Raw genomic sequence first — 26473 nt, 5'->3', positions numbered from 1 at the left:
ATTATTAAATTTTTATTTGTTTGAATCCAATCCGATCTGACTCATACTGAGCCAAATTGACTCACTGGGTTTGGGTTCACATTCACACTCCTACTTCTAGGTATATTTTATAAGAGTCTATATCTAATGTAATTTTTGTGATGGGGCCACATTTCATGGCCTTATAATAAAATAAGCTTTTGCATTTAAAAATAAAATTAAAAACACTTTTTTTTATAAAAAAAATTTAGGAAATATTTATTAAAACTTGTCCATTTTTCCCTTTTCTTCCACAACCGAACTCCCACACACTCAGACTGAATATTTTAAGTTACACGGAATCAAATGAAAAGGAAAGAAATGTAGAATTGGATTATTTTGGAAGAGTAATATGAAGGAAAAATAGGGAGGGTACAAATACAAAACTTCGACGTAACAAAAGATGTCTGTCAATAAGAACTTAAAAAAGAACACACCCATCAAAATGATCCTTTTGGAAGATCATAACATAAAATAGTAACAAACCAATTTGATGTAAAAAATGAACATGGAAAGAAAATTTTGATGTAATTATTATTAGATCAAAAGTACAGAGGCTAATTTCTTTTGGTGACCACTGACCAAAGTGGAGCGCTAAAGTGTCCCTAACTCCCCGTCCATTTCCTAGTCTCTTTCCTAATAGTGGGATTGAGCAGAAGAAGCATACCAAAAGCAAGTTTGAACCTGGACCATAGTCGCACTCTCAGTCTTTTCTGAACTCAATTCTGAAATATGATATTGGGTTGTGTTCATGATTATCCCAAAAGAATATAGAGGTAATGATGAGGAAAGAATTATGGTGGACATAGAGGAAATGTACATAATGTTATGGCCATAAGTAAATTTGTACACGGCAGTATGTAGTTTGTAGTTTGTAATTTGTAATTACAAACGTAGTAGTCAACCTCCAAGACCAATTGTTTTGATAGATGCCCTTTAACTAATTACTTGCTAGCCGTGGCCACTCAACTGTAATAACCAACATTCAATCAGCGGTGCTTCATATATCATATGCACTAGATGAGCCAGGTTCATGCTTGTCATGTCTAATTATTCATTTCATCACTCATCTGTAGTAACTGCAAGAGCATAAACATTTAACAGCAGTGAAGAGAGTTTAATTTCAGATTGACAACCCAGCATGTGGCTATGATGATGCAACAATACTTGTCAGATGTGTATCTATTGAGGTCCAATAATGAGAAACTTGGGTAGCATTTGTCAATATTCTTTAACTCTGACAAATGCTAATTATTGGCTGTCGGGTGGGCGCTTGGCATGTTGGAAATGGGAGGTTTGTCCATCTTTCTTGGTGATCTACTTATCAAGGCTGTCTTTATTTGTAAGAAAGATGGTTTCAAAAGAAATACTGGATCTGCATATATTTGCACAAACTAGAATCGGGAATGAATAGATTTATGTACTCTTCTAAATCGTGTCTGCTTTGATGTATCTTTGTCTTTGTCAATATGAATCTTGATGAATTCCAAAACTAAGCTGGTCAACTCATCTTGATGAGAAGTATATTCATGATCAGCTCCTTCTATGAAGCACAATTCATGATTAGATATGAACTTAGTGAACTCTACAGCATCTTCTGCAGGTACAATTTCATCCATGGATCCATGAATTGTCAACACACTGTATCAACATTGATGAAGTGACTAGCAGTGGTAAGTGGTAACAGTTAAACATGAAGCAACTGATTTTGCTAAATTTTCAATGATGCCTGTTATTAAATACAATAACAAACTGTACCTGCAACCTTGGGGAATCAATAGGCAGGCAAGATGGGTTATAGTAGATAGACGGTCCATCAAACTGTCTTCAGTAACACGGTACATAATCTTCCCTATCAAAAGAAAAAGAACATGTGAATTAGACTGTTTTAAGTAAAGTGACAACAATTAAAATACAAGTGCTGGCCCATGTTTTTAGTAGCTTTTTGGTAGCCACTATGATGCAACATCATATGGAAACCAGAAAGGCTGATAAGTGATAACCATGGAACATAATGCAACACATTAATGAAGAGATGCAATTCAATGCAAAAACGAGATTTTTAGAATCACAATTCACAAGAGCAGTCACACATCTAATATATCACTTTCATTTTTAACATAAACTCTGTTTGTGGCAACAAAAGAACAAAGCATGAAAAAAATTAGCCAAGCCCATGTTGATTAAAAACCACAAATGATAGACAAATAGAAAGGTTATTCACATTTTGTTGCTCACCTCTTTTATTTTTAACATCTATATATCCATCTTGTTTGATCCTTTGTATAAAATTTTTGTCCAAACGACCTTCCATGCCTCTCGCAAGATTGAACCGGCCAGATATATTGACAACAATATGAATATCCTTATATTTTGAGGCATATAAGAGCACCACATTACCCCCTGCAGAAACCATACTAGTCAGTGATTTACAAGAGGAATTGAGTATTGTGAAAGACTTATATAAGAAAACTCTATTACATTCACAGAGAACTTAAGTTTCAGTTTACCATCAAACCCTATGGAAGATTAAATTCTCCACTAAAACTGTACAACTATATCTTCAGTTTAACCAATGTGAGCTCACTCCATTTTTTATACTCACTACTGTCTAATCTTTATCAAACATTTTCACCTTTATATCATATATCTCCTAACCATTTATTGGACAATTCCCTTCATCTTACCGATTGATCAAAGCTACACCGAACTCTAATAAATATTTTCCTTCTATAACTTCTTCTTTGTAACATTAAACACTCAACATTCAAGATATATCAACACTGTTTATGATTAAAAGAAAATCATATTACCACCTGAACAATGTCATCATATGCTTTCTCCACAGAAATGAAAAACCAAATATAGATTTAAACCTTGCTCTCTTTGCATTTTCCATAGATCTTCTCAGCAAACACAGTTTCAAAAAATTAACTTGAGATAATTATATTTATTCTGTAAGGCCTGCTGTCTTACCTCTATTCTATGCACTCAAAATAAAATACTTCTGACAATATTAATAACCTTAATTACAGAATAATTGATTAAAAATTATCTAAACAAATCTGTTACATTGGGCAGAAGAGAAAACAATTTCAAACTGCCACTGAAGAATTGCACACATGTTGTCTGTTCAGTCCACAAATAACTTCAGTTACATATAATAAAGATAATTGTAGTCTGACCTTTACTGTGACCAACAATTGCTGTAATTACGTATTTCTGCTCACGGAAGTGTTGAACTACAGCTCGCAGATCTTCAACCTCTCTGTAGTAGTTACCATACTGAAATGAACCTTCACTTTCCCTAGAAGACAATGATATGAGTTGTTAGAAAACATAATTACAATTCAATAACTATTTTTCTTGAGTATTAGAACAGTACGTACACCATTTGGTTACCTACAAAGTAAAATCACTTTTACATTCATGTTTATAATAGACTGGTCCCTTTTGAATATGGCTTCATAAATTTCAACCTGTTTATCTTAGAAAAAATAAAGCCAAAAATGGAAGACAGTATATTGTTTGTGTAATAGAACATAAAAACAGAATATTATGGCAAAGTGCAATTTATGCTATTATTTGGTGCATTTGTCAGTAGCAGAACATTTGTATCTTCAAGGAGGTTTCTTTGACACAGCATTTGATTTGGGATAAGATTGGCCATTTAGATTCTATTTAGCAAGCATGTGATGATTTAAGACATTTTCTCTAACATATTGTTTGGTTGGAGAAAATTGAGGAGACAAAAGAATATTAGAATTTAGAGGACCAAAATCCCACCTCTCCCCACCCTCCTTTTACTCCCTTTGCAATTTGAATCAACCAGTACATATATTTGTTGAGAGATTGGGCAGCTCAGTTCCATTGAAGATTTCTTTTTGTCTCTGTTGTTTGTGTTTGCTAGAGATGTAATAACTAATTGAGCCATTCATTATTAGAGAACTGAGAGAACTGAGAGAATAAGAGAAAACATTGAGAACAAAAAAGGGAAAAACTGATATTATTGGTTCTGAAAAAGTTAGTTTTTAATGCAGTTACAAAGGAGGTATTTATAAACCTCTAGACCTTGAAGCTAATCACAAACTAACTAACAACTAACTAACAGAATTCTGTTAGTGAAAGAAAAGTAGTTAGCTTATACTAACTGTCCTAACTATCCTGCAATAACTGTTACAAACAGTTATTTTTATACATTCATTCTAATACCCCCCCACAAACTCAAGGGGAAGGTTTTTGTACAGAAAAATGCTTCACATTGAGTTTGTCCCTTAGTACTTCAAATCTTGTTGAGGAAAGTGGCTTGGTTAAGACATCTGCCCATTGATCTAAGGCAGGAAGATGCACAACTGAGAGTTGTTTGGCCAAAACTTGTTCTCTTACAAAAAAGACATCAATTTTCATATGCTTTGTTCTACTGTGGAACACTGGATTGTGAGCTATGGACACTGCACTTTGATTATCACAGTAAATCATAGGAGTTTGAAAAGAAACATGTAATTCTATTAGAAGGGTTCGAATCCAGGTTAATTCAGTAGATGTTTGGGCCAAGCATCGATATTCAACTTCAGTGCTGGACCTTGCTGTGACTTTCTGCTTCCTGGATCACTAGGATATCAAGTTTGAGCCAAGAAAGATAGCTGCTCCTGATGTGGAACGTCTGTCACCAATATCTGATGCCCAATCAGCATCACAAAAAGCATAGCGTGCCATAGGTTTTGAAATAGAACCAGGTTGAATGAATAAACCATGAAATATAGTACCCTTGAGATATCTTAATATCCTTTTGACCACAACCCAATGAGAATCCAATGGATTAGCCATATATTAACAAACCTTATTAACAGCATAACTAATCTCAGGTCTAGTAAGGGTAGCATACTGCAGGGCACCCACTTCTGACCTATAGAGAGTTGGATCATGAAATAGATCAGCTCCATGTTTGGACAATTTGCAGTTTGTAACCATAAGAGTAGAGATAGAGTGTGCCTCAACCATTTGAATTTATGAAGCAGATCTCTAATATACTTGCTTTGAGACATCAAAATAGACCTATTAGGGAGATGCTTAATCTCCAGCCCCAATAAATAGTCTAAGTGACCTAGCTGTTTGAGAGAAAAGGTTGTATTCAATTTTGAAGTTAACTGTTGAATGAGAGAGTTAGAACTTTGTGTGATGATGATATCATCTACATGAACTAGAATGTAGACAGTGTGCTGTTGATGTGTATAAATGAACAAAGAGGGATCACACTTGCTTCCTACAAACCCAATCTGTATTAGTGTTGACCTTAACCTGTCAAACCACTGCCTTGGAGCTTGCTTTAACCCATAGAGAGCCTTGTTAAGTTTACAAACAAAGGATTTTCCTTCAACTTCAAAACCTGCAGGTTGAGTCATATAGACAGTCTCCTCAAGTAATCCATTTAGAAATGCATTGTTGACATCAAGCTGAAATAAGTCCCAGCCTTGTGAGAGAGCAAGAGTTAGAACTACTCTAATTGTAACTGGTTTTACCACAGGAGAAAATGTTTCATGAAAGTCAAAGCCATGAACTAGATGAAATCCCTTAGCAACTAGTCTAGCTTTGTCCCTATTGATTGAACCATCAGCATTTTCTTTTATTCTAAAGACCCACTTGCATCCAATAGCTTGTCTACTAGCTGGTAATGGAACTAAATCCCAAGTTCTGTTTCTCATTAGAGCATTATACTCCTCTTGCATAGCTGCAAACCATTCTGAACTTTCCAGGGCCTGCTTTACACTTTTAGGTTCAGAATGAGTAAGAAATAATGAAGGATGTAGCCTATGATTGTGTATTCCAGATTTAGACCTAGTTTGCATAGGATGAGTGTTAATGGGAATTAGAGTTGATGCAGACACAGATTCACTATGAGATTTGATGATTGAGGATGAGTGGGAGAGGGTGCAGTTGATATAGATTCACTAGATGACACTATATTGGATGATTGAAGATGAGGGGAGGTGGATTCAGATGAGGTTTGATTTAAGGCAGTAGTAGAGAAACCAGGAGGAACAGAGGGAGCTGAAAGGGAATTGGAGGAAGGTATTTGGGAAAGTGAAGGTGTAGAGGCTGAAATGGGAGGAGATAGGTCAGGATTGAGGCTGAAATAGGAAGTAATATTCTGTGTTGAACTGGAGGAAGAGGAAACAGATCTAAATATGGAAACCTCAACTCATTAAACAAAACATCCTTAGAAATATAAATTCTACCAGTTGAAGACAGACATTTGTAGCCTTTATGTGAAGAGGAGTACCCCCACACTCTTGAGACCTGAAATCTAGTTTGTGAGTATGATAGGGTTTCAACAGAGGAAAGCATGCACAACCAAATGTTTTAAGAAAGTGAAAATCAGGCTCTTTGTTAAAAAGAGTGACAAATGGAATAGCAAAGTTGAGTGATGCAGTGTGTAACCTATTAATCAAATAGACGGCAGTGACAAAAGCATAATCCTAAAACTGTAGAGGTAGAGTTGCATGATGAAGTAATGTGAGTCCTAGATCAACTATATGCCTATGCTTCCTTTCAACTACACCATTTTGATGATGAGTGTTGGCAGATTAACCTATGCGAAATGCCATAGGAAGCTAATAAAGCAGAGAAGGGTCTATATTCACCACCCTAATCAGATTGAACACTTTTTATTTTAGTGTTAAGTTGAAGTTCAACTGATAACTTGAAAGTTTGGAAAACAGACACAGTTTCAGCTTTGGTTTTAATAGGAAATATCCAAGTATATCATGAAAAGGAATCAATAAATGATACATAATATTTGAAACCAGAGTAGGAGGTTAAATGAGAAGGCCCTCATAAATCTGTAAAGACAAGTTCTAAAGGAGAATAAACTGAAGTGGAAGCATGGGAAGACAGCCTATGAGATTTTTCCACACAACAAGAGGCACAAAAATCTGAAATCACTTTATTAGATGATGAAATGTTACACTGATCAAGAACAAGTTTTAGTACATGACTATTAGGGTGTCCTAACCTAGCATGCCAATGGCTAACAGTGCTAAGAGATGAAAAACCAGAACTAGATGTAACAGTAGACTCTTTATTAGCAATAGAAGATGTTGTTGTTAACAGCTGAGGTCTGTGATCCTGGAGTTTGATGTTATAAAAAGAATAGAGACCATCAACACCCACAGCACCTTGAAGGAGTACTTTATTGGTCCCCTGTGATTTGATAAGGCATAAGTGAGGGTGAAATTCAAAGAAAACAACATTATCTTTAGCAAGCTGATTGACACTCAGCAAAAGTTTCGAAATGGAAGGAACATGTAATAGCTTATTAAGTTTGAAAGTAATATGAGAGTCATTAGGAGACAAAAATGATGAAGAACCAATGTTGGAAATACTCAAACCTTCACCATTTCCTATAAAGATTTGGTCAGGTCCATCAAAATGTGACAACTGTTTGATATGCTGCGATTCATCAGTTACATGAAAACTAGCTCCAGAATCTGGAATCCATGTTGAGCTAGCTTGACAATTACCCTGAGGTGTCAAATTGGTAAGCATCACACTAGGCTGGCTGGAGGACTGAGTAACTGGTTTAGAATTAGGATTAACCCAAGTGTTTGAGGTCCTACCCGAGGCAATCAAATAAGGAATTGGTTGGAGTGTAGTTGGATGTTGGATCAACAAAGGTGAGTGACTTATGAGGTTGAAAATTCATATCAGAAAGAAAGTGGCACACATTAGCAGTGTGACCATACTTGAGGCAGATTTGACATTGGAAGTTAGCAAATCTGCCTCCACCACCTCAATCAAACGAAGTATTACGACCACCGTTACTTCTACCATAACCTCCTCTAGAGCCACCAGAATCATTACCCTTTATATGAGCTTCCCTACAAATAACCTTGAGTGTAATTCAGGGATGGAGGTGTAAGCATCTGAGTGTCTCGATTGTACTGAACAAGGCGAGTTTTGTGGCCATAAAGCAGAGCCTCAATCTCTGCAATGGATGGAATATGTTTCTTGCTTTCAATCACAGAAACTACTGGCGCATAATCCGAAGGTAGACCTTCAAGAATAGCATCGACATGCTCCTCATGCCGTATTAGAACTCCAACGCCAGCAAGCTCGTCAATGTAGCCTTTGATTTTCTGAAGGTACTCATCCATTGTTTTCCCTTCGAGTGAGACAGCACACATTGCGGTCTGTAATTGTCGTGCCCTAGACTTGGTGTGAAGGCTGAAATGCTCCTGAATCTTCTCCCATACCTGATAGGAGTGATTCGAGCCTAGCACGCGAGAAAGGACAAACTTCGAGAGTGTCGATTGAAGCCAAACAAGCAACGTTTGGTCCTGCACTTCCCAAGCTTCATATTCAGGATTTACGGGATCCATGATTTGATCATCTTTTCTGAGAAATTGAGGCCGAATGACTGGATTAACCACAAACCTCTGCAGCTTATGCGATTTAATGACTGGTTCGACGTGTTGTCGCCAGTGTAGATAGTTGGAATCATCCAATTTCTCTGCTGTAGTTGTTGAAAATGAATGCAAACTGAAACCTTGAGATGCGGAAGCCATGGATGTGAAGGTGCAGCTCGATAAACTGAAGAGAAGAGCTTTTACGAAGAAACAAGCTCTGATACCATATCAGAGTTAGAGAACTGAGAGAAGAGAGAATAAGAGAAAACATTGAGAACAGAAAAGGGAAAAACTGATTTTATTGATTCTGAAAAAGTTAGTTTTTAATGCAGTTACAAAGAGGTATTTATAAACCTCTAGACCTTGAAGCTAATCACAAACTAACTAACAACTAACTAACATAATTCTGTTAGTGAAAGAAAAGTAGTTAGCTTATACTAACTGTCCTGCAATAACTGTTTGTAACAGTTATTTTTATACATTCATTCTAATATTCATAAACCTTTACCTAACTGCTTAAGCTTTTAGGGGAGTTAGTCTATAACAGTATGCTGCATTTTATTCAAGGAGGATCCCTTATCCTCCAAATTCATTGCAATTCTTTTTAATTTACAATAAAAAAAAGCTCCAAGATTATACTCATTTGAACATGCCAAAAATTTCAAACTTAAGTCACTAAGTATTCTTAGACTTCACGACACCGTACAGATTAAAAAGAATAATAAATAGAAAAGACGAACCATATACAAACAAATAAGTTAGAATAAGCTCCAGCCAGAGGATTAGTCCATAGCTGGTCTAAAGAACCGAAACTTACCCGGGTTCCACTAGAGAGCCAAAGGCCCAATATTCATATTCATTAAATAAATTAGTAATGCAATAATTTATTTTATTGTTCATTTTCCTTCACTAACCCGTTTCCTGCAAAGTCGAAGCGAAAAGAACTAAATCCATCTTTTCCCAGAGCAGCGGCAAGGTACACCATGGGAATCCTTTCCTACATATAATTAAGCCATTCAGACCCTTTAGTTCACGTGTATACTTTCAGCATTTTTATACCGTCATTCAATCACAAATTGACATGTATGTTAAGCGACCAGTTTCACTAAATTTACAGTGATGAAAAATTATGTGCAAAATTTATTCTTATTCTTATTATTATTTGGAAATATTTTGATCGTAAGTAAGTTTATTATTTAAGGGAAACTACTATTGGCATGAAAGATGTGAAGAGCAGCAACTACCACCTTGGAAGATTGGAAGCCATGGCAGACGATAACAAGCGAAATTGAAGCCGCGTTATGTAAGATCCCGACGAGATTTTCGCCATGATTGTTTCGTATCGTAACTTTCCTTTCGCTTTCAGCACCACAATCGGCCATCTTATTATTATAGCGTCACGAGTCAAGCAACAAGATCTCGTACCGTCTCGCGGGTTGCAAGAAGGAATTGCGATACTCAATTTGATGTGTGGGTGAAAAACGAACCCTAATTTAAAGACAATTTTTTTGCATAATCTTTGAAGCAAACGGGACTAGTAGTATAATCTCTCATATTTTCCTTCCCCTTTATTTACACTTAATCAAATACATCTTCCTTCCTAATATTTAAGATTTTTTTATATAGATCACAAAAATAAGTATGAGAATGTATTTATTAGAGAATAATTTTATTAAAATACTAGACAGATGCCCATGCCGATGCACAGGTTAATACTAATATTTGAATATTGATAAATTAGAATTATTAATACATGTGTAAAGTTTAATAATGATGTTTATTTGTATAATGATAATGTTGAGGTATTTGTAGAAAAAAAGTAAAATTGAATAAAGTATGAATTTTTAACTAACATGATTGTATGGTAGATTGTTGAATGTTGTTGTTGTGAATCTCATTAGTGTGATGTTGTTGTAATTAAAGAGAGACTACACAATTAAAAGAGATGAATCAATTGATTACATTTGTGGATAAGGTTATTGATGATTTAATAATGGTAAGAACGACATTGGTACTATATACAACAGTATGCACCTAATAAGGGGTAAATTTAAATGAATATATTTTAGTGGGAGTGATGTAATGACAAATTTGTCTTGGTTTTATTATGCTGCAACATAAAGAAATAAATGTATTAAATGAAGTTAATAGGAGATTGCAGCATAATCAAATTGCATTAGAGTGGTGTTGTTCAAAGCAGTGTAGGTAACAGTAAAGTAAAAAACGTAGTATATTATATTTGTAGAATGCTTGGGTAGCAGTATTGAAGCAATCCCACTTGTTCTAGAATGTGTTGTTCTACCCCGGGTAACAACATCGAAAGAATCCCACTTGAAGCCATTGTTAAAACAATGCCGCTATTAGAGTGTATGGTAGATGATAAAGTTTTCCAGACAAAGGTCTTGCCAGTGCCACCATATCCATAGAGAAAATAAACTCCGCCTGATTGAGTTGCAATCATATGCATAATCTTATTAAAAATAGAAGCATGCTCATCTGCATTTAGTAATGTATACATAAAGTATTAGTAGTATGGATTGTTGGGAATGAATATTGTTTTAAGAAAAACTAAAATATGATGTAAATACCTGTCAGTGAGTGATAACATCTGCTAAATTAAGCGGCCAAAATGTCCTTGTCATAAGCAAGTTCATTGTATATGAGCTTATTTCCGTATGGGTTGACAATATATCCTATTGGGTATGACATTAAAGGGAAATTTCTGTGCGAGTTGGCAGCATATCCTATTGAGTAAGATCCCGTCCATGATGGTACATTTTATTAGAATCCATCCAAGCTGTAAAAATTGATTCTTTGATTGTACTCTTAGATAGCATTGAACCAATTTGTTGACTTTCTTTCTAGGGCTATTGATTTTCAAGGTGGAAATAAAGACATTCAACTGTTGGTGCACGTCCATGCATTGGGAATGCAGAAATCTTTCAACATGTCTCAGGGGGCGACACATATATGCAAATAACATTAACCAAGCAAACATTTGAACAAAATATGATATCCCATATACATATTATGATGACATATTATTAAAAAAATGACTTATAAACTTTGATAATTTTACCCTTCTCAGTTATAATTGAATAAATGGATATATTGGACACAAATTATATTGTTATTTAATCACAAAATTATCATATATGATAAATTTAATAATTTTTATAATAATTATGTTATAGGTTATACTAAAACTTTGATAAGAAATCAAACTTTTGAATAAACTTTCATATAAAATTTTTTATACTACTTAAATTGTTGTATCTATTATATAAAATTTCTTATACTACTAAAAACTGTTGTATCTATTATTATATTTCGTATGGATAAGGAGGTCATTGCGTGGTGGTAGAAGGGCTCGGGAATTAGAAGGAAAATGGAAGATGGAGAGGATGCAAATGTGAGTGTATCACGAAAACCCTTCTAGTTCACTCAGTTCAGAAACAAATTCAAAATGTAAACGTATTTGAAAAATGCAAACGTCTTAGGAACAAAATTGATGCATCGATAATGGTGCCACACTTAATTACAAAATGACAAAAACAATAATTGGAAATAGAAGTAAGGGAAACGCACAAGACAGGTAGAAATGATGGAAATGAAAAAAAAATGAAAATGCACAAAACAATTAATGCACGTTGATAGCAATGTTTTTGGGCGGGAATTTGGGGGCCATAATGGACAACACGTGGACACTGCGATGGGTGTTTGGGCCTTGTTTGTATATTATAGATGATTCATGTTTTTTTTCTTTAATTTTAATAAATATATTATTAAGTTTTACAAAATAACATTATCTATTACATGATAAAATTAAAATAAATATTTTGATATATAATTAAAAAGTAAGAACATCAATTAATTTTTATTTTTTTTTCCAAAAAGACTAAAACTACAGTTATAGGATACATACCAATATATGTGTTAAAAAAACAATACTACATGATTAATGACGTGTATAAATATGAATAACTTTGTTTTAGGAGTGATGAAGAGTAAGTGAACATAATTATACACGCTGATTAATAAATGTCTAATGAAAGTTAACTTTATCTAACAAGTATATTTAATAATGTCATGAGATTAGTAATCATCAATGTGATTAACTAAATATGAGTAACTTTTCTTCATAAATGGTTAAGAGTAAAAGAATATTATTGTACATAATTATCAATATAATAATGTTATGAAGTTATTTAAATATTTAATAATAATTAATTTTTGCCTCACAATTCACAAGTGATCTATCATATCATGAGATTAGTATCTATCACCTATGGTTATAACTTATAAGAGTGAATACATGTCTAAGTTGATCCAATTGACTTGATTAATCCGAATCCAACAAAGGAGAAAATTTGAGTTGATTTTAGACCATTAGTTTGATTCAAAATTCAAAATTACAAATTTGATTATATCAATTTGAATATCAGATATATAACTCCGTAAAAAATTTTGACTTAAGTCAAACCAACTCAAACCTATAACCTTTTAGAAAATATTTCAATTTCCATGTTGTGTAATTCAAACTAATAATTGATTTTTAGCTTTAGGAAAGCAGATCATTTAAAGAAAAGTAGTGGCAAAACAAATTTTTATTTTAATTTGTTTGATAGTTTAAAGTAATAAAAAAACAAAGCAAATTGACTTTACAGGCCATTTCAGAAAAGGGGAATCAGTTGGTACCACGGATAAGGAAAAAAGAGATCATAGAGGTAATTGAACAAGGTAATTTGTTATAATTTATTGTCTGAAAAAGATCGAGTGAGAGTACCAGATTGAGTTGGAGGCAACTGATAATCTCTTTAATTTATCATTGTACCCTACAAACAATGAGAAACGAAAATGTATATACTTTTATGTCAACTAGACTCCAAGGTGCATGAGTTGAGTTCCTCCAAGTGAAAAAAACCTGAAAAAAAAAAAATACTATAAGCACATTTCAATCTGGCCGTACAAAGTTATGTTTGCTACCCATCTCCGGCATCTTGTCCTGCTAAGATCCCACTGGAGCACTGTTAGCCTTGGCGGCGGCAGCAGTAGCTGTTGCTGCAGCTGTGGCGGCAGCAGCAGCGGCAGCAGCAGATGCCGGGTTGCTGGATGATGGAGGCACCGTGTTGGATTGTAAACTGCTCTGAGCTTCAATTGTTTGGGGTGGCTGCTGCTGCTGCTGCTGCAGCATCTGAGATCTAACTTGGGCAAGCAATGTCTTTATCTGAGTTCCTGAAAGTGTCTCGTGCTCCAGAAGGGCATTTGCAAGTGCATGAAGCTCCTTGTTGTGAGTGGTCAGAATAGTTTTTGCATTGTTGTAGGCCCTCTCCAGGAATTGCTTCACCTCTTTCTCAATAAGAAGCCTAGTCTCTGAGCTCATGCTCCTACCATCATCTTTGTAATCGTGAGTGACTAGTCCAACTTCATTGCCCATGCCATATTTGGTAACCATTTCCCTTGCCAGACTGGTTGCTTGCCTGAGATCTGAGGATGCACCAGAAGTGACTTCGTTCTCTCCGAAAATTAGCTCTTCAGCGACACGACCTCCCATGCAAACATCAAGCCGAGCAAGCATCTGTTTACGGGAAACGCTGGTCTGGTCCTGGTCAGGCAATTGAGTAACCATGCCAAGAGCCATTCCACGGGGAACTATAGTTGCCTTGTGAACAGGGAGGGCCCCATCAGTATGGATGGCCACAAGGGCATGGCCACCCTCGTGGAAAGCAGTCAACTTCCGTGACTCCGCAGATATGACAGCTGACTTGCGTTCACTTCCCATCAGGATCTTGTCTTTTGCATGCTCTAAATCAGCCATGCTCACAGCTTTAGCACCATCCATTGCAGCCTTGATAGCAGCAATGTTAATCAAGTTTGCAAGGTCAGCACCAGAGAACCCAGGTGTTCCTCTGGCAATGATCATTAGATCAACATCATCAGCCTTCAGAACCTGTACTTGATTGGCAACAAAAATCCAGCATAAACAAGTAGGTAACACTGATCAAGAAGCTCACACAATTTTCTAAGATCATATATATACATTTAATGGATATAACAAATGCCATCTTACGTAAACTTCAAAATAAATAGGCGTGAGCTCATACACAAAAGTATCCAATGGATGGCCAATCATAGCCCAAAGAAAGAAGCATAAAACGGCAATGTTTTGCACCAATATAATGAGAGCACTAACCATGTAGCTAGGAGTTTCTGAGCTTTGAGAAACCAAGAAATTGCTGTAATTTCTGTTATCTGGTGTGGTTTAAAGGGAACCTGTAGGTTTTAACAGTATTGTAGGGAGTTCTACAAGGGAGATTAGATGATTTCTATGGGCTACTGAAGTTCAGTCATATGCGGCAATCAATCACTTAACTGCAGATCAAGACAGCAAGTTGTCTAAATTATTAGAGCCTTTTCTGGAGTTTTCAAGGAGTTAGAAGGGTTGCCACCACATAGGAATTTGGTGCACTCAATTACCTTACAACCAAAGGCTGGACCAGTTAGTGTTCTTCCATTTCGGTACCCTCATCACCACAAGATTGAGATAGAACAGTAAGTGCAGTCTATGCTAAAGTAGGGTATAATCAAACCTAGTGGAAGTGCTTTTTCTAATCCTGTAATTTTGGTCGAGATTCAAGAAAGATTTGTCATGATGAATGTGTTCTGACTATTGAGTGTTAGTGTTAGGATCCAATAGCAAGGTATGGGACTTGAGTCCCACATTGGAAGTATGGGATTCTAGAGGGGTTTATAAAGGCCTCGGGTTCTCCAACTACAACAGCTAGCTTTTGTGCTGTAGTTCTCCAAGGCTCTTATCAATATCTCTATATGGATTTTATCACTTGACAGTTGACTTTTTAAATCTAAGGGTTATGATGAGGTGTTGGTAGTAGTTGTTGAACTTTCTAGGTCAAAGACAAAATATATGATCATGTCCGCTAGTAGTCTATTGGAGCCTTTGCCTATGCCAACTCAAGAATTAAAGTGTGGGAGGATATATCTATGGATTTTATCACTTGATTTTTAAATCTAAGGGTTATGATGTGGCGTTGGTAGTAGTTGATCAACTTTCTATATGGTCACTTCATTCAATCATTCCCTTAAAACATCCATATACTGCACAAAGTGTGGCTGTCATATTTGTTAATCTAAAAGAAGTGATTCGGTACTTTAGTTTCATAGGGTTCCAAAATCCATTGATAACCACGATACATTATTTGTCGGTAATTCTTGGAAGAAATTATTTCTACAGTGAAGAGTTTTAAAGAAAAGCAAGGCACTTGGCATGGAAAAACAAAATGGTCAAACTGAAGTTGTAAACTGCAGCATGGAAGTTAATCTATGTTGTGTGTGAAATATATGAATTGATATGTTTTAATTACAGCAGTTTAGTATGCTATTATTTCCATTATTATCCATTATTTTGTTTCCTTATTTTGTAAACCTCATTCATTATAAATAAGAGTATTTCGTGTGGTTTGAACAACACACAACAGTAAATAACTTTACATTTTGCATATGAACAATGGAAATTTTTCCTGAAGTATATACTACTTCCCCTTTAAAGTTAGGTAGGGAAGACGGGGTGTTATGGGACAATTATGTGTTAGGTAGTTTTCTGGACAGAGATACCCTCAATAAGAGTTTCTTAACACTGAGATAGAAAGGAAATTGCTGAAACTTCTGTAATTTGGTGTGATTTAATCCTATTTTTATCCTTTTCAAATCAGTGTTCAATAACATTCTTTGCACGGGATAAAACCATACCTTTGACATGTGTGATTCCAAAATCTGCTGTCTTCCTTTTACATCCGGATTGGGAACAATAACATGGCGATCAAACCGCCCAGGTCTCACCAATGCCTTATCCAATGATTGTGGAAAATTAGTAGCGCCAATCACAATTATGCCCTCATTTTGCTTGAATCCATCTAGCTCAACCAGTAACTGATTTAATGTCATCTTCATGTACATTTGGTCCTTTGCATTTCGTTTTCCTCCAATAGCATCTATCTCATCAATGAATATTATAGCAGGTGCTCGCTTCCTTGCAGCAGAAAAAAGATCCCTCACCCTTCGTGCACCAACACCAACATACATCTCTTCAAATTCACTTCCACTGCAGGAGAAGAATGGAACCCCAGCCTCTCCAGCAATAGCTCTAGCTAACATTGTTTTCCCAGTGCCAGGTGGACCAACAAGTAAAACTCCTTTCGGAAGCTTACCACCAAGACGAGTAAAGCGCTGTCACAAGGGAAAAAAGTCATAAAATTACAAAGATGATAAGGAAAAGTACAAGCCAGTATACGCGGTCAGGAAAGAATAAAAAACGTAACAAAAAAGTATGAAAGGGGATGTGACATCAAGAGAAATCAAACTTAATTCAGGGACTGACTAATGAATAGCCCATTTAGGCAATTATCTTGGATATGCCACCCAGTTTTAGATTGTCATATGAAATCATCAGTTCACCACCACCAATGGAAGTAGTAACTAGTAAGCACATGTTAAACAAGTGTGGTTTTTTTATGTTTGGTAGGTATCATCCTGAAGTAAAAACCCAAATCCAGTTATCCAGTTTGCTCTAGCCTCTAGCACAAACAGATTTGGTATGAAAGCTAAGGAACCAAGGTACCTACTGAAAAGTGACACAGAAGCTCTATAAAAAGCAACACATTAGAAGTGTGCATTACAACCAAGTTATTTGAGTTTTAGAATTTAGACTATTATCCAAAGAAAGAGATCCAATTGATTCACAAGTTTCTCTAATTTTTTACCTGTCACTTGATAATGACATATTAAGAATTTCCATCTGCATCCCCAAGTCCACACAGTTGCAGTTACATTACTTTAAGTGGTATCAAATCAACAATCACATGAAGTAATCAACAAGACTACAATAGCTCAAGACATGTACCAATGAATATAGGTTAAATTGCAATGTTAAAAAGTATATTATATCTACACATACAATACAAGTTTAAGTGCTCAAGCTAGGGTGCACAGTGCTAGAAATGTATGCAATGGGAGAGTATGAACTTATGCAAGACATGTCTACCTTTGGATCTCGAAGGTAGTGAACAATTTCTTCCAGCTCTTCCTTTGCCTCATCAACACCTTTTACATCACTAAATTTTGTACTTGATTCCATGCTAGGTTGCACTTCTTCATTTATACCAAGTCCTGGGAAATATGAAAAAACAAACCAAAGAACATGTCTGCTAAATTCAGATTCAATAAAAAAAGAATACAAACAGGTTACACTAACAAGGAATACCTTTACTAATTCCTTTATCTTCAATAAGTGCTCCTACACCAGAAATCATGAAAAAGGACACTGCAATGAACCTAAGTGTACGCCATATCTGATCTTTTATATTCCCGCCGTCTCTAGCCACCATATAGATTGGATTACTAGCAGTTCCAATAGTATTGTCTTTTTCTGATTTTCTCGTATTTCTTAAAGCAGAAAGACCAGCTAAAGTTTCTTCCTCACTCACTGAGTTGGACATGCCTGAAAATTCACATCACCTCTGATCATAATTTAAAAACTGAAAAATATGCTAAAGAAATAAATGTCCAAATAGCTGATGCAGTAAGATTAATATCACTTTTGGGACAAGTATTAGTTGATCATGCTTGTCCTAGGAATACATAAAAGGTCAAAAGTGGCATCACATTCCTGATGCAAAATTTCATCACAGAGAAAAACAAGATTCTTTATTAATTTGAATATTTGATTAATAGTGCAAGACCTTTATTGAACTTCAGAATCCCTGGAAAAGATTATAGATTAACAGTACAAACAAACAAATGGATTATCAACACAAAGCAAACAAAAGTACAAAATAATTTACTACAATACTATTTTACGTTAAGACTTATTTACTGGCTTGAGAGAAACAGATAAGTACAGACAAAATAACCCACTAGTTCTATTATTTCAATAATATATCAATATCCTACTGATTTCCCTCACAATTAAAGTCATCCAAGAATTCCAGATAAATGAGAGAAGATATCAAAATACACCTTTAAAAGAGTGTGCATGTGTCGGTGAGGGGGGAGAGGAGACTACACAGAATGCATTTAGAAGAGTCTTTAACATCAAATCCTAGCAGTCAGCAAATGAGGAGTTCCCAACGAAACAGAAATAAAGTCATGCCTTGGGACTGTTTCCTTAGCGCACAGCCAGGAAAAAATACTTCCTTTTCACATATTAGTAAGTAACCCAGCTTTCGAATCAAAATATTAAAACAGTGTATGAAATCTGAAGTTAGGAAAACAACTGCTTGGCCGGTGAACTTTGGCAGAGACAAGTTGGCCATCTCTACACCCCTATGAAACATAATACCCCAGAAAGAAAGCAGACACAAGAGAACCAAATATGGTTGCTTGCTTAGCAAAAATCATTGAATAATGAATAAGATTAACAGGTCAGTTAAATAATATTGGCAAGAAATATACGTCAAACAGACCACATCACATGCATTGAAAAATATAGGGTAATCAATCACAAAAATGAGCAGTTCAATCCAAATAACCACCTCTCCTTAGTGTCTTCAGTAATTGACTTTCATCAAGCCTATCAACTTTCACCAATGCTTTTACATATTCAGATAGAGCTGAGGGACTATTATGCAGAGATGGCTGGCTTTCAAATACTCTAATCACAGCCTCAGGATCATTTTGATGGTAAAGTTCTTTGAGATATGCAACTTCAGAGGCTTCATCCGCATCACGTGCTCGACGAGCTATGCTACTAAGGTAGCTAGACTGAAATCTCTCTTGGGCACCCAAAAGCCTATTCCCTACAGAATTTTAAAAGTAAATGAAAAAAAATAAAAATAAAGCCAAGTGCCAAATGGGACATAATATCCAGGTACTACGAATTTGAACATATATTGAAAAGGAATAAAAAGGCTTGAATAAGTTCACAAGTAAACTGGCCCACCCACACCTCCCAAGAAGGAAAAAAAGGGACAAAAAATGAAAGAATTCCACAACACAACAAATTCTAGAATGTTAATTCCCAAAACAACATAATTAAGAAAAAGATAAAGCTACATTAAGAAAAGCAAAATCTGCCTCTTGTATAAGCAAATATAACATTAAGTTAACTGTAAGAATAATACATGGTCCAGGAAGGGATTTATACCTGCACGATCTCCAAACTTATTGACAGAAAAATAGCTTGTAGCAAACACACTTTTAATCTGTCGTCTTGCAACCTGTAAAAATAAATTATAAAAGCAACAGAAACATTAAAGAAATCCAAATATAGATCATATAAGTTCATGTCAGCTAGGATTGTGAAAAACAGCCACATAATCAATAATACATACAACATGCTTGGTGAACATAAGTTCCTGTTCTCATCCTTGCATGGTGTCGTCTTACACTCTGTTTCTATAAGTTTTTTAAATGTACAATGGTGAGATTTAAACCTAGGACCTCATCAAAATTACCAAAACCTCTACCACTAACAAAACAATAAAAGATGAACAATAAGTTAAAAAAACAGATGTTCAAAGATGATACTCAAACCATCCACAGGATCTTCATTCATAAGTCACAAAGCAAACAACTCCATACACAAAAGACCATATAACCCCACAACAAGCTGAAATCAATATGGATGCAATCTTCACTGCTCCTAAAAACTCTCAAAACACAGACATAAATTTGCTATACACCCCCCACCTACCCCAAATAGCAGAAAGGTTTAAATTTCATTATCCTGAATCCAAACCAGAAGAAACCCATTAGACCCATCATCCATTAAAGTAAAGAGAATCTAGAAAGCGGATGAAAGAGAAAAGGGTGTGAAAATCAATACGCCAATCCAATAAAAGGTCAATTAGGGCTTCGGGAGCAAAAATAAAACAAGGGAAAAATTGACAAAGGACTTGTTTGATTGAGGAACATGAATCAACAACATACCTGCGATACCAAAAGCCGCAAAGCCATGCTCGCGAGATCGAGAAGAGACTTTGTTGAAGATGAAGAAGGATTAACAAGTACTTACCTTCATCTAACAAGTATTATGTTTTTTGACTGTTTAGACAAGATGAAGCAAGTGAACCCACATACTATCTCATCTGAAATTACGAAATCGTTGCAATTGGCAACTTTAATGTGCCTTCTTAAGGTTGAGTTTTTTTTTTTTTCTGAATTTCTTAAGATTGAGGTGTTTGTTTGGAATAATAAAATTGTCCAATAAACTGATAATTGATGTATATAAAAATTGTGGAATAAAATGATAGTGTTAAATTTTTTTATTCTGCTTTAATGTTAAATATGTTTAATGATTTTGGTATCTTCAAATATTATGATTTTTTTTAATTTGAATTCTCATTTAAAAAAATTGTTTTATTTTTTTTCTATGTAGTTTGTTTTTAATGATTTTATTTATTTAGTTCATTAAATATTTATGCGACTATATGAAAAATGAAAAAAAAAATAACTTATTAAAAATAGGGAATTAACTGATAAAAAAATATGAGATTTTTATATATTATTAGAAACATGATTTTTTTTAAGTGAGGGCGTAGTCTACTTTTTTTCCTTGTTATTGCTATGCCGACATCCATTTCCCCTTTTTTTATTGACTACACTCTTCATTCTTTTTTTAAAAAAAACAAATTATTTAAATAATTTTTCACTTAAACCTTTTTCTCTTTCTCACACACTTCCTCTAGCAATAATGCATCCTCCTCTCTTTCAATCACTTCATCCTCCGATTTATTGTTCAGGTCTCCCTCTATTCATCTCCGAGCTTGGTCTTTTGCAGTAGTGTTAGGATTTTTTATCCCCCAAACTTCAATGTAGTATGTCTATGTTTTTAACTACTTTTTTCCATTGTTTTATTTTTATCCACTCACACAAAATCATTAATGTTTCATTTTATATATGCAACTATGGTTAGATCTTAAATATGTTCAAGTTATTGTAACAAAGTGTCTCTTAGAATCGACTAAATTGAATGTCTAATATCAATTATATGTTTTCTCCATTTTAATTATTTCACTGTTAAACATTTTTTTCCTTTATATAGGAATTTTACATGGTGTTTTGCTTGAAATTTTTTAAATGTTTTTTAAACATTATTGGAAGTACCCTTCAAAACACAAAACAATACCAGAAAATACTTTTCAGAACCTAAATTTATTTTTTTACATTTAATATCACAAAAATAACATTCTAAAAAGTATTTTCTAGAATGTTAAAAATAAAATTGTATTTTGAAAAATACCTTAGAATGTTAAAAAAAAAACATTGTTCCGAAAAGTACATTCCAAAATAATAGGAAATTGGATATAGCTAATGGGAGTGTACTTAGTAAAACAAGGAATTGGATATAGCAAAAGTCTTTTTCCTTTCTCTATGGCTTGTTTCCCTAAAGACCTAGACCTATGCTCGAAACTAATGAGGTGGGCCTAAAGCCCAATCGTATGATTTTGTGATGACTTATGCTTCTTGCACTTTCCTGTTTGCCTCCTACACCTCCTAATTTTCAAAATGGCCATAGTAACATTGTCTTCCTTAGTTGTCCATACCTTCTCTTCCTCGCTTCTTCATGCCTGAAACATTGTCTTCTTCATTTGTTCATTTCGTGTAAGCATTTTTGTTGTCCAAGTTCATTTGCACAAGTGAGTTATTAATTGTTTTGTTTATAATTGTTGTGTTAGTTTGGGGTGCTCCACCTATAATCAGATTGACTTATCTGGAAATGTCTGTTTGCTTCCTGCACCTTCCAATTTTTTAAAATGGCAATCGTAACCTTGTCTTCCTCACTTGTCCATAACTTTTCTTCCTTAATCCTCCATGCCTGAAACATTGTTTTCTTCACTTGTTCATTTCATGTAAACATTTTTGTTGCCCAGGTTCACTTACACAAGTGAGTTATTAATTGTTTTGTTTTATACTTGTTGTGTTAGTTTAAGATGTTCCACCTATAACCGGATTGACTTATCTGAAAATGCTTGTTTGCTTCCTGCACCTCCCAATGTTCAAAATAACCATAGTAACCTTATCTTCCTTACTTGTCCATACCTTCTGTTCCTCACTTCTCCATGCCTGAAACATTGTCTTCTTCACTTGTTCATTTCATGTAAGCATTTTTGTTGCCCTGGTTCACTTGCACATGTGAGTTATTAATTTTTTTGTTTATACTTGTTGTGTTAGTTTAGGATGTTCCACCTATAACCAAATTGACTTATCTGGAAATGTTTGTTTGCTTCCTACACCTCCCAATTCTTCAAAATGGCAATCGTAACCTTGTCTTCCTCACTTGTCCATACCTTTTCTTCCTTAATTCTCCATGCCTGAAACATTGTTTTCTTCACTTGTTCATTCCATGTAAGCATTTTTTGTTGCCCAGGTTCACTTGCACAAGTGAGTTATTAATTGTTTTGTTTTATACTTGTTGTGTTAGTTTAGGATATTCCACCTATAACCGGATTGACTTATCTGGAAATACTTGTTTGCTTCCTACACCTCCCAAGTTTTCAAAATGGCTATAGTAATCTTGTCTTCCTCACTTGTCCATACCTCCCCCCCCCCCCTCACTTCTCCATGCCCAAAACATTGTTTTCGTCACTTGTTCATTTCATGTAAGCATTTTCATTACCCAGGTTCACTTGCACAGGTGAGTTATTAATTGTTATGATTATAATTGTTGTGTTAGTTTAGGATGTTCCACCTATAATCAAATTGACTTATCTGGAAATGGTTTTAAGAAAACAAAGTTTTAGGATAGGTCTGGATCAACAAATTTGCAATTGTGTAATAACAATTCTAGATTAAATGGTTCAAAAAAAAATAACATAATTCCATATCAGACAATCCAAATTTGTTGTTATACAAATTCAGATTTGTTGATTTGAAATTTTTTATTTCCTAATAAGCTCGGATCAATAAATCCAAAATTGTGTAATAAAAATTCTGGACTAAAGGGTCTGAAAAAATAATATAATTTCGGATCCCATAATCCATATTTGTTATTATACATATCCAAATTTGTTGATCCGATTTTTTGTTATTTCTTAATAAGTTCGTTTCCATCAATCCAAAATTGTGCAATAACGATTCCAAATTATTTGATCTGAAATCAGCTTTTGTTATTGTTTCTAGCGAATTAACTAATCTAGAACTTTAAAACAATAATTTTGGATTGCTTGATCCGAAAATTATATTATTTTTTGGATCAGGTAATCTATAATAGTTGTTATGAATTTTCAGATTAGTCAATTCAGTCTAATTTTTTTTCACTTCCTGATTGCCTTATCTGAAAGGTTGGTTTAGGGTATTTTAATTAATTTTAGTTACTAATTATAAATTAGGGCTATTATCATATTTTGAATATGCTGGATAATTTTGTGTTCAATAACCTAATTTTGTTACTTTTGAAAGGTTTATATGGAAGATGATTATGTGAGGAAGATGTTAGATGAAGTTGATATGGACAATGACGTCAGAATATATGAAGATATTCGTATGCATTATTGGCAAGAGATTGGAAAAATTGTTGATTGTAGTGAAGCATTCATAACTACAAAGGTAATTATTTTGTGTTTGTTTTTTGTTTGTAATACATTGAAAATATTATACATTGACATATTGATATCGTATGTTTTGTATATAGATTTTTGCTACTCAAGATGAATTATTGAAATGGGCTCGGGATGTTTCATTTGAAATGAGTTTTATTGTTGTCATTTTGAGGTCAGATACATCAAATAGACAACCTGGACAAAAGACATTTGTTGTGTTGGGCTGTGAAAAGGGTGAGAAGTATAGGTGATACAGAAAAGACTTGCAAACCACTGTGAGTGGAACTAGAAAGTATGATTGTCCCTTTAGGCTGAGAGGAAGACCACTAAAGAATGATGAAGGATGAATATCGAAGTTAATTTGTGGGGCGCATAATCATGATTTATCTAAGTCATTGGTTGGTCATCTGTATGTTGACCGATTAAATAATGAAGAAAAGATGATGGTTGCTGATATGACAAAGAGTATAATAAAGCCAAGAAATATCTTGTTGATATTCAAAGAGCATAGTGAAAGAAATACAAAAACAAGTATATAATGCAAGGATTGCGTATTGTTCATCTCAAAGAGGTTCTAGAACAGAAATACAACATTTGACGAACTTACTTGAACAAGGTTACCAAGTATTAAGTTCCCTATGTTTAAGGTTACCATAGTAGTAATAATTAATTACCTATAATAGAGTTGCATAACCACCAAGTTGTTTTGTATTTGCAAAACCTGCATCACCCAATTGCTCATGCAAATATGTAAGTGCAATTGCACCCCATGTATATCCCTCATACTAATCAAGGTGACAAAAACAATGTAAGAATGACACATTGGTCTATGTCCAACTCTTGTCAATAAAAATTGAACATGCCACTAAGTGCAACAAGTAAGCTCTAGCAGCTTGGTCCCACTGCTTGTCCCCACACCTATCAACATAAACAACTTGCAAACAAGATAGGTGAACATGTCCCTCTCTACACTATTTAGTCTCCAAAAATGCATCCTCCTTGTCCACTCCCAAAAGCTCCATTAATAATGCAATAACCACCTCTTTAGACGTGTGCGGGTAACTATATAAACCACCAACAATAGGAATATGCACCAATGATGACACATCATCAAGTGCAATTGTTATCTCTCCTAGGGTCAAATGAAAGGTGTTGGTCTTGTGATGCCACCTCTCAATAAAAGAAGATAAAAATCTCTTGTCAGTGGTTTCATAACTACATTTTGTCAATGGAAGTAACCCTAAATTTTGTACCACTCTCATGATCTCCTTATGAGGGGGTCCAAATCCCTCAACTTCCTTCAATGTGCTACTAGCTTTAACTCTCCATGATCCTACAAAGATTTATATTTCATAATTAATTATGAAATACGGATCAATTAACCAAAAATTAATTGTTAGATTGTTGTTATTGGTGTACCAAGCCATCCCACAGTTTACAAGCAACATACATGATCAACATTTAGTAAGGACTGATTTGTCCTCGGGTTCACCACCAAACACAATATCTCCAAGCGCAACATCATCAGTGGTTTCATAACTACATTATGTCAATGGAAGTAACCCTAAATCTTACACCACTCTCATGATCTACTTATGGAGGGCCCATATCCCTCAACTTCCTTCCATGTGCTACTAGCTTTAACTCTCCACGATCCTACCAAAAATTATATTTCATAATTAATTATGAAATACGAATCAATTGACAAAAAAATTAAATATTAGATTTTTGTTATTGGTATACCAAGTTATCCCAAAGTTTACAAGCCACATGATTAGCATATTCATTGAGAACTTATTTGTCCTTGGGTCCATCACCAAACACAACATCTTCAGGTGCAACATCATCAGCTGCAACATCTTCGAGACCTTTTTAAATCTCTTACTCCTCATCTACAATTACACGTCTTCCATGCCTAGATACAGATGCAATAGGTTGGGTGTGGTCACCACCTCTTGTATGTGGCATATCTGTATAAACGATAAGATGAACATACAACAATCAGAGTTAGAGTTGACATATTTTAAAGATAGTTTGAATATTGTGAAGATGGTCTGAGACATTCTAACATTTATAATTAGAGTCAAAGTCAACATAATTAACCTATCCTAACAATTACAATATCCTACATATCAATTAACCTATCATAACAAATATACTTTTCTAAATATCAATTAAAATTATAAATATAGGTTGCTAAATATTTTTTTAAAATAACAATTTCCTAAATAAAATTACAGAACAAATGATCTGGAGTAATGTAAGTCGATCCAAAAATGTGTTTCGAATTGACTGATATTTAATATTACAATAATTTATAGATCAATCAATTTGGAACAAATTTCCAAATTGACTTACATTACTCCGGATCAAGCTATTCATAATTGGACAAAACAATCTATAATTTGGATTGCCTTTTCCTATTACTGATAGCTTGATTCAGATAGAACTAAACACAATCCGGATCAAGCAATCCAAAAATGTATTCTGGATCGT

General features: G+C 34.5%; 2 protein-coding genes across 3 annotated transcripts; both read right to left on the bottom strand.

Annotated features, from left to right (window-relative positions):
* Positions 1–527: 527 nt before the first annotated feature.
* Positions 528–10008, bottom strand: LOC100808881 (uncharacterized). Of its 2 annotated transcripts, XM_003549303.5 has the most exons (6): positions 9671–10008; positions 9338–9420; positions 3204–3325; positions 2257–2421; positions 1777–1870; positions 528–1659 (listed from the first exon to the last, which is right to left on the bottom strand). In XM_003549303.5, the coding sequence occupies exons 1-6, from the start codon at positions 9803–9805 to the stop codon at positions 1413–1415; spliced, it is 846 nt and encodes a 281-aa protein (XP_003549351.1). In that variant the 5' UTR covers positions 9806–10008; the 3' UTR covers positions 528–1412. The 2 variants fall into 2 exon arrangements, 1 of the variants encoding a protein (XP_003549351.1); XR_005889430.1 differs by lacking the exons at positions 528–1659; positions 1777–1870; positions 9338–9420; positions 9671–10008 and adding an exon at positions 3805–9322 and having other exon boundaries at positions 2412–2421.
* A 3210-nt stretch (positions 10009–13218) lies between these two features.
* Positions 13219–20557, bottom strand: LOC100808349 (ATP-dependent zinc metalloprotease FTSH 4, mitochondrial). The gene is made up of 7 exons (XM_003549302.5): positions 20367–20557; positions 19582–19654; positions 18971–19234; positions 17701–17937; positions 17482–17606; positions 16191–16667; positions 13219–14373 (listed from the first exon to the last, which is right to left on the bottom strand). The coding sequence occupies exons 1-7, from the start codon at positions 20391–20393 to the stop codon at positions 13432–13434; spliced, it is 2145 nt and encodes a 714-aa protein (XP_003549350.1). The 5' UTR covers positions 20394–20557; the 3' UTR covers positions 13219–13431.
* Between the last annotated feature and the right edge of the window lie 5916 nt (positions 20558–26473).

This window comes from Glycine max, chromosome 17 (genome assembly GCF_000004515.6).
Source record: "Glycine max cultivar Williams 82 chromosome 17, Glycine_max_v4.0, whole genome shotgun sequence".
NCBI classification, from domain to species: domain Eukaryota; kingdom Viridiplantae; phylum Streptophyta; class Magnoliopsida; order Fabales; family Fabaceae; genus Glycine; species Glycine max.
The sequence above is the reverse complement of the archived record's forward strand: the minus strand, read 5'-3'. Positions and strand labels throughout refer to the sequence as shown.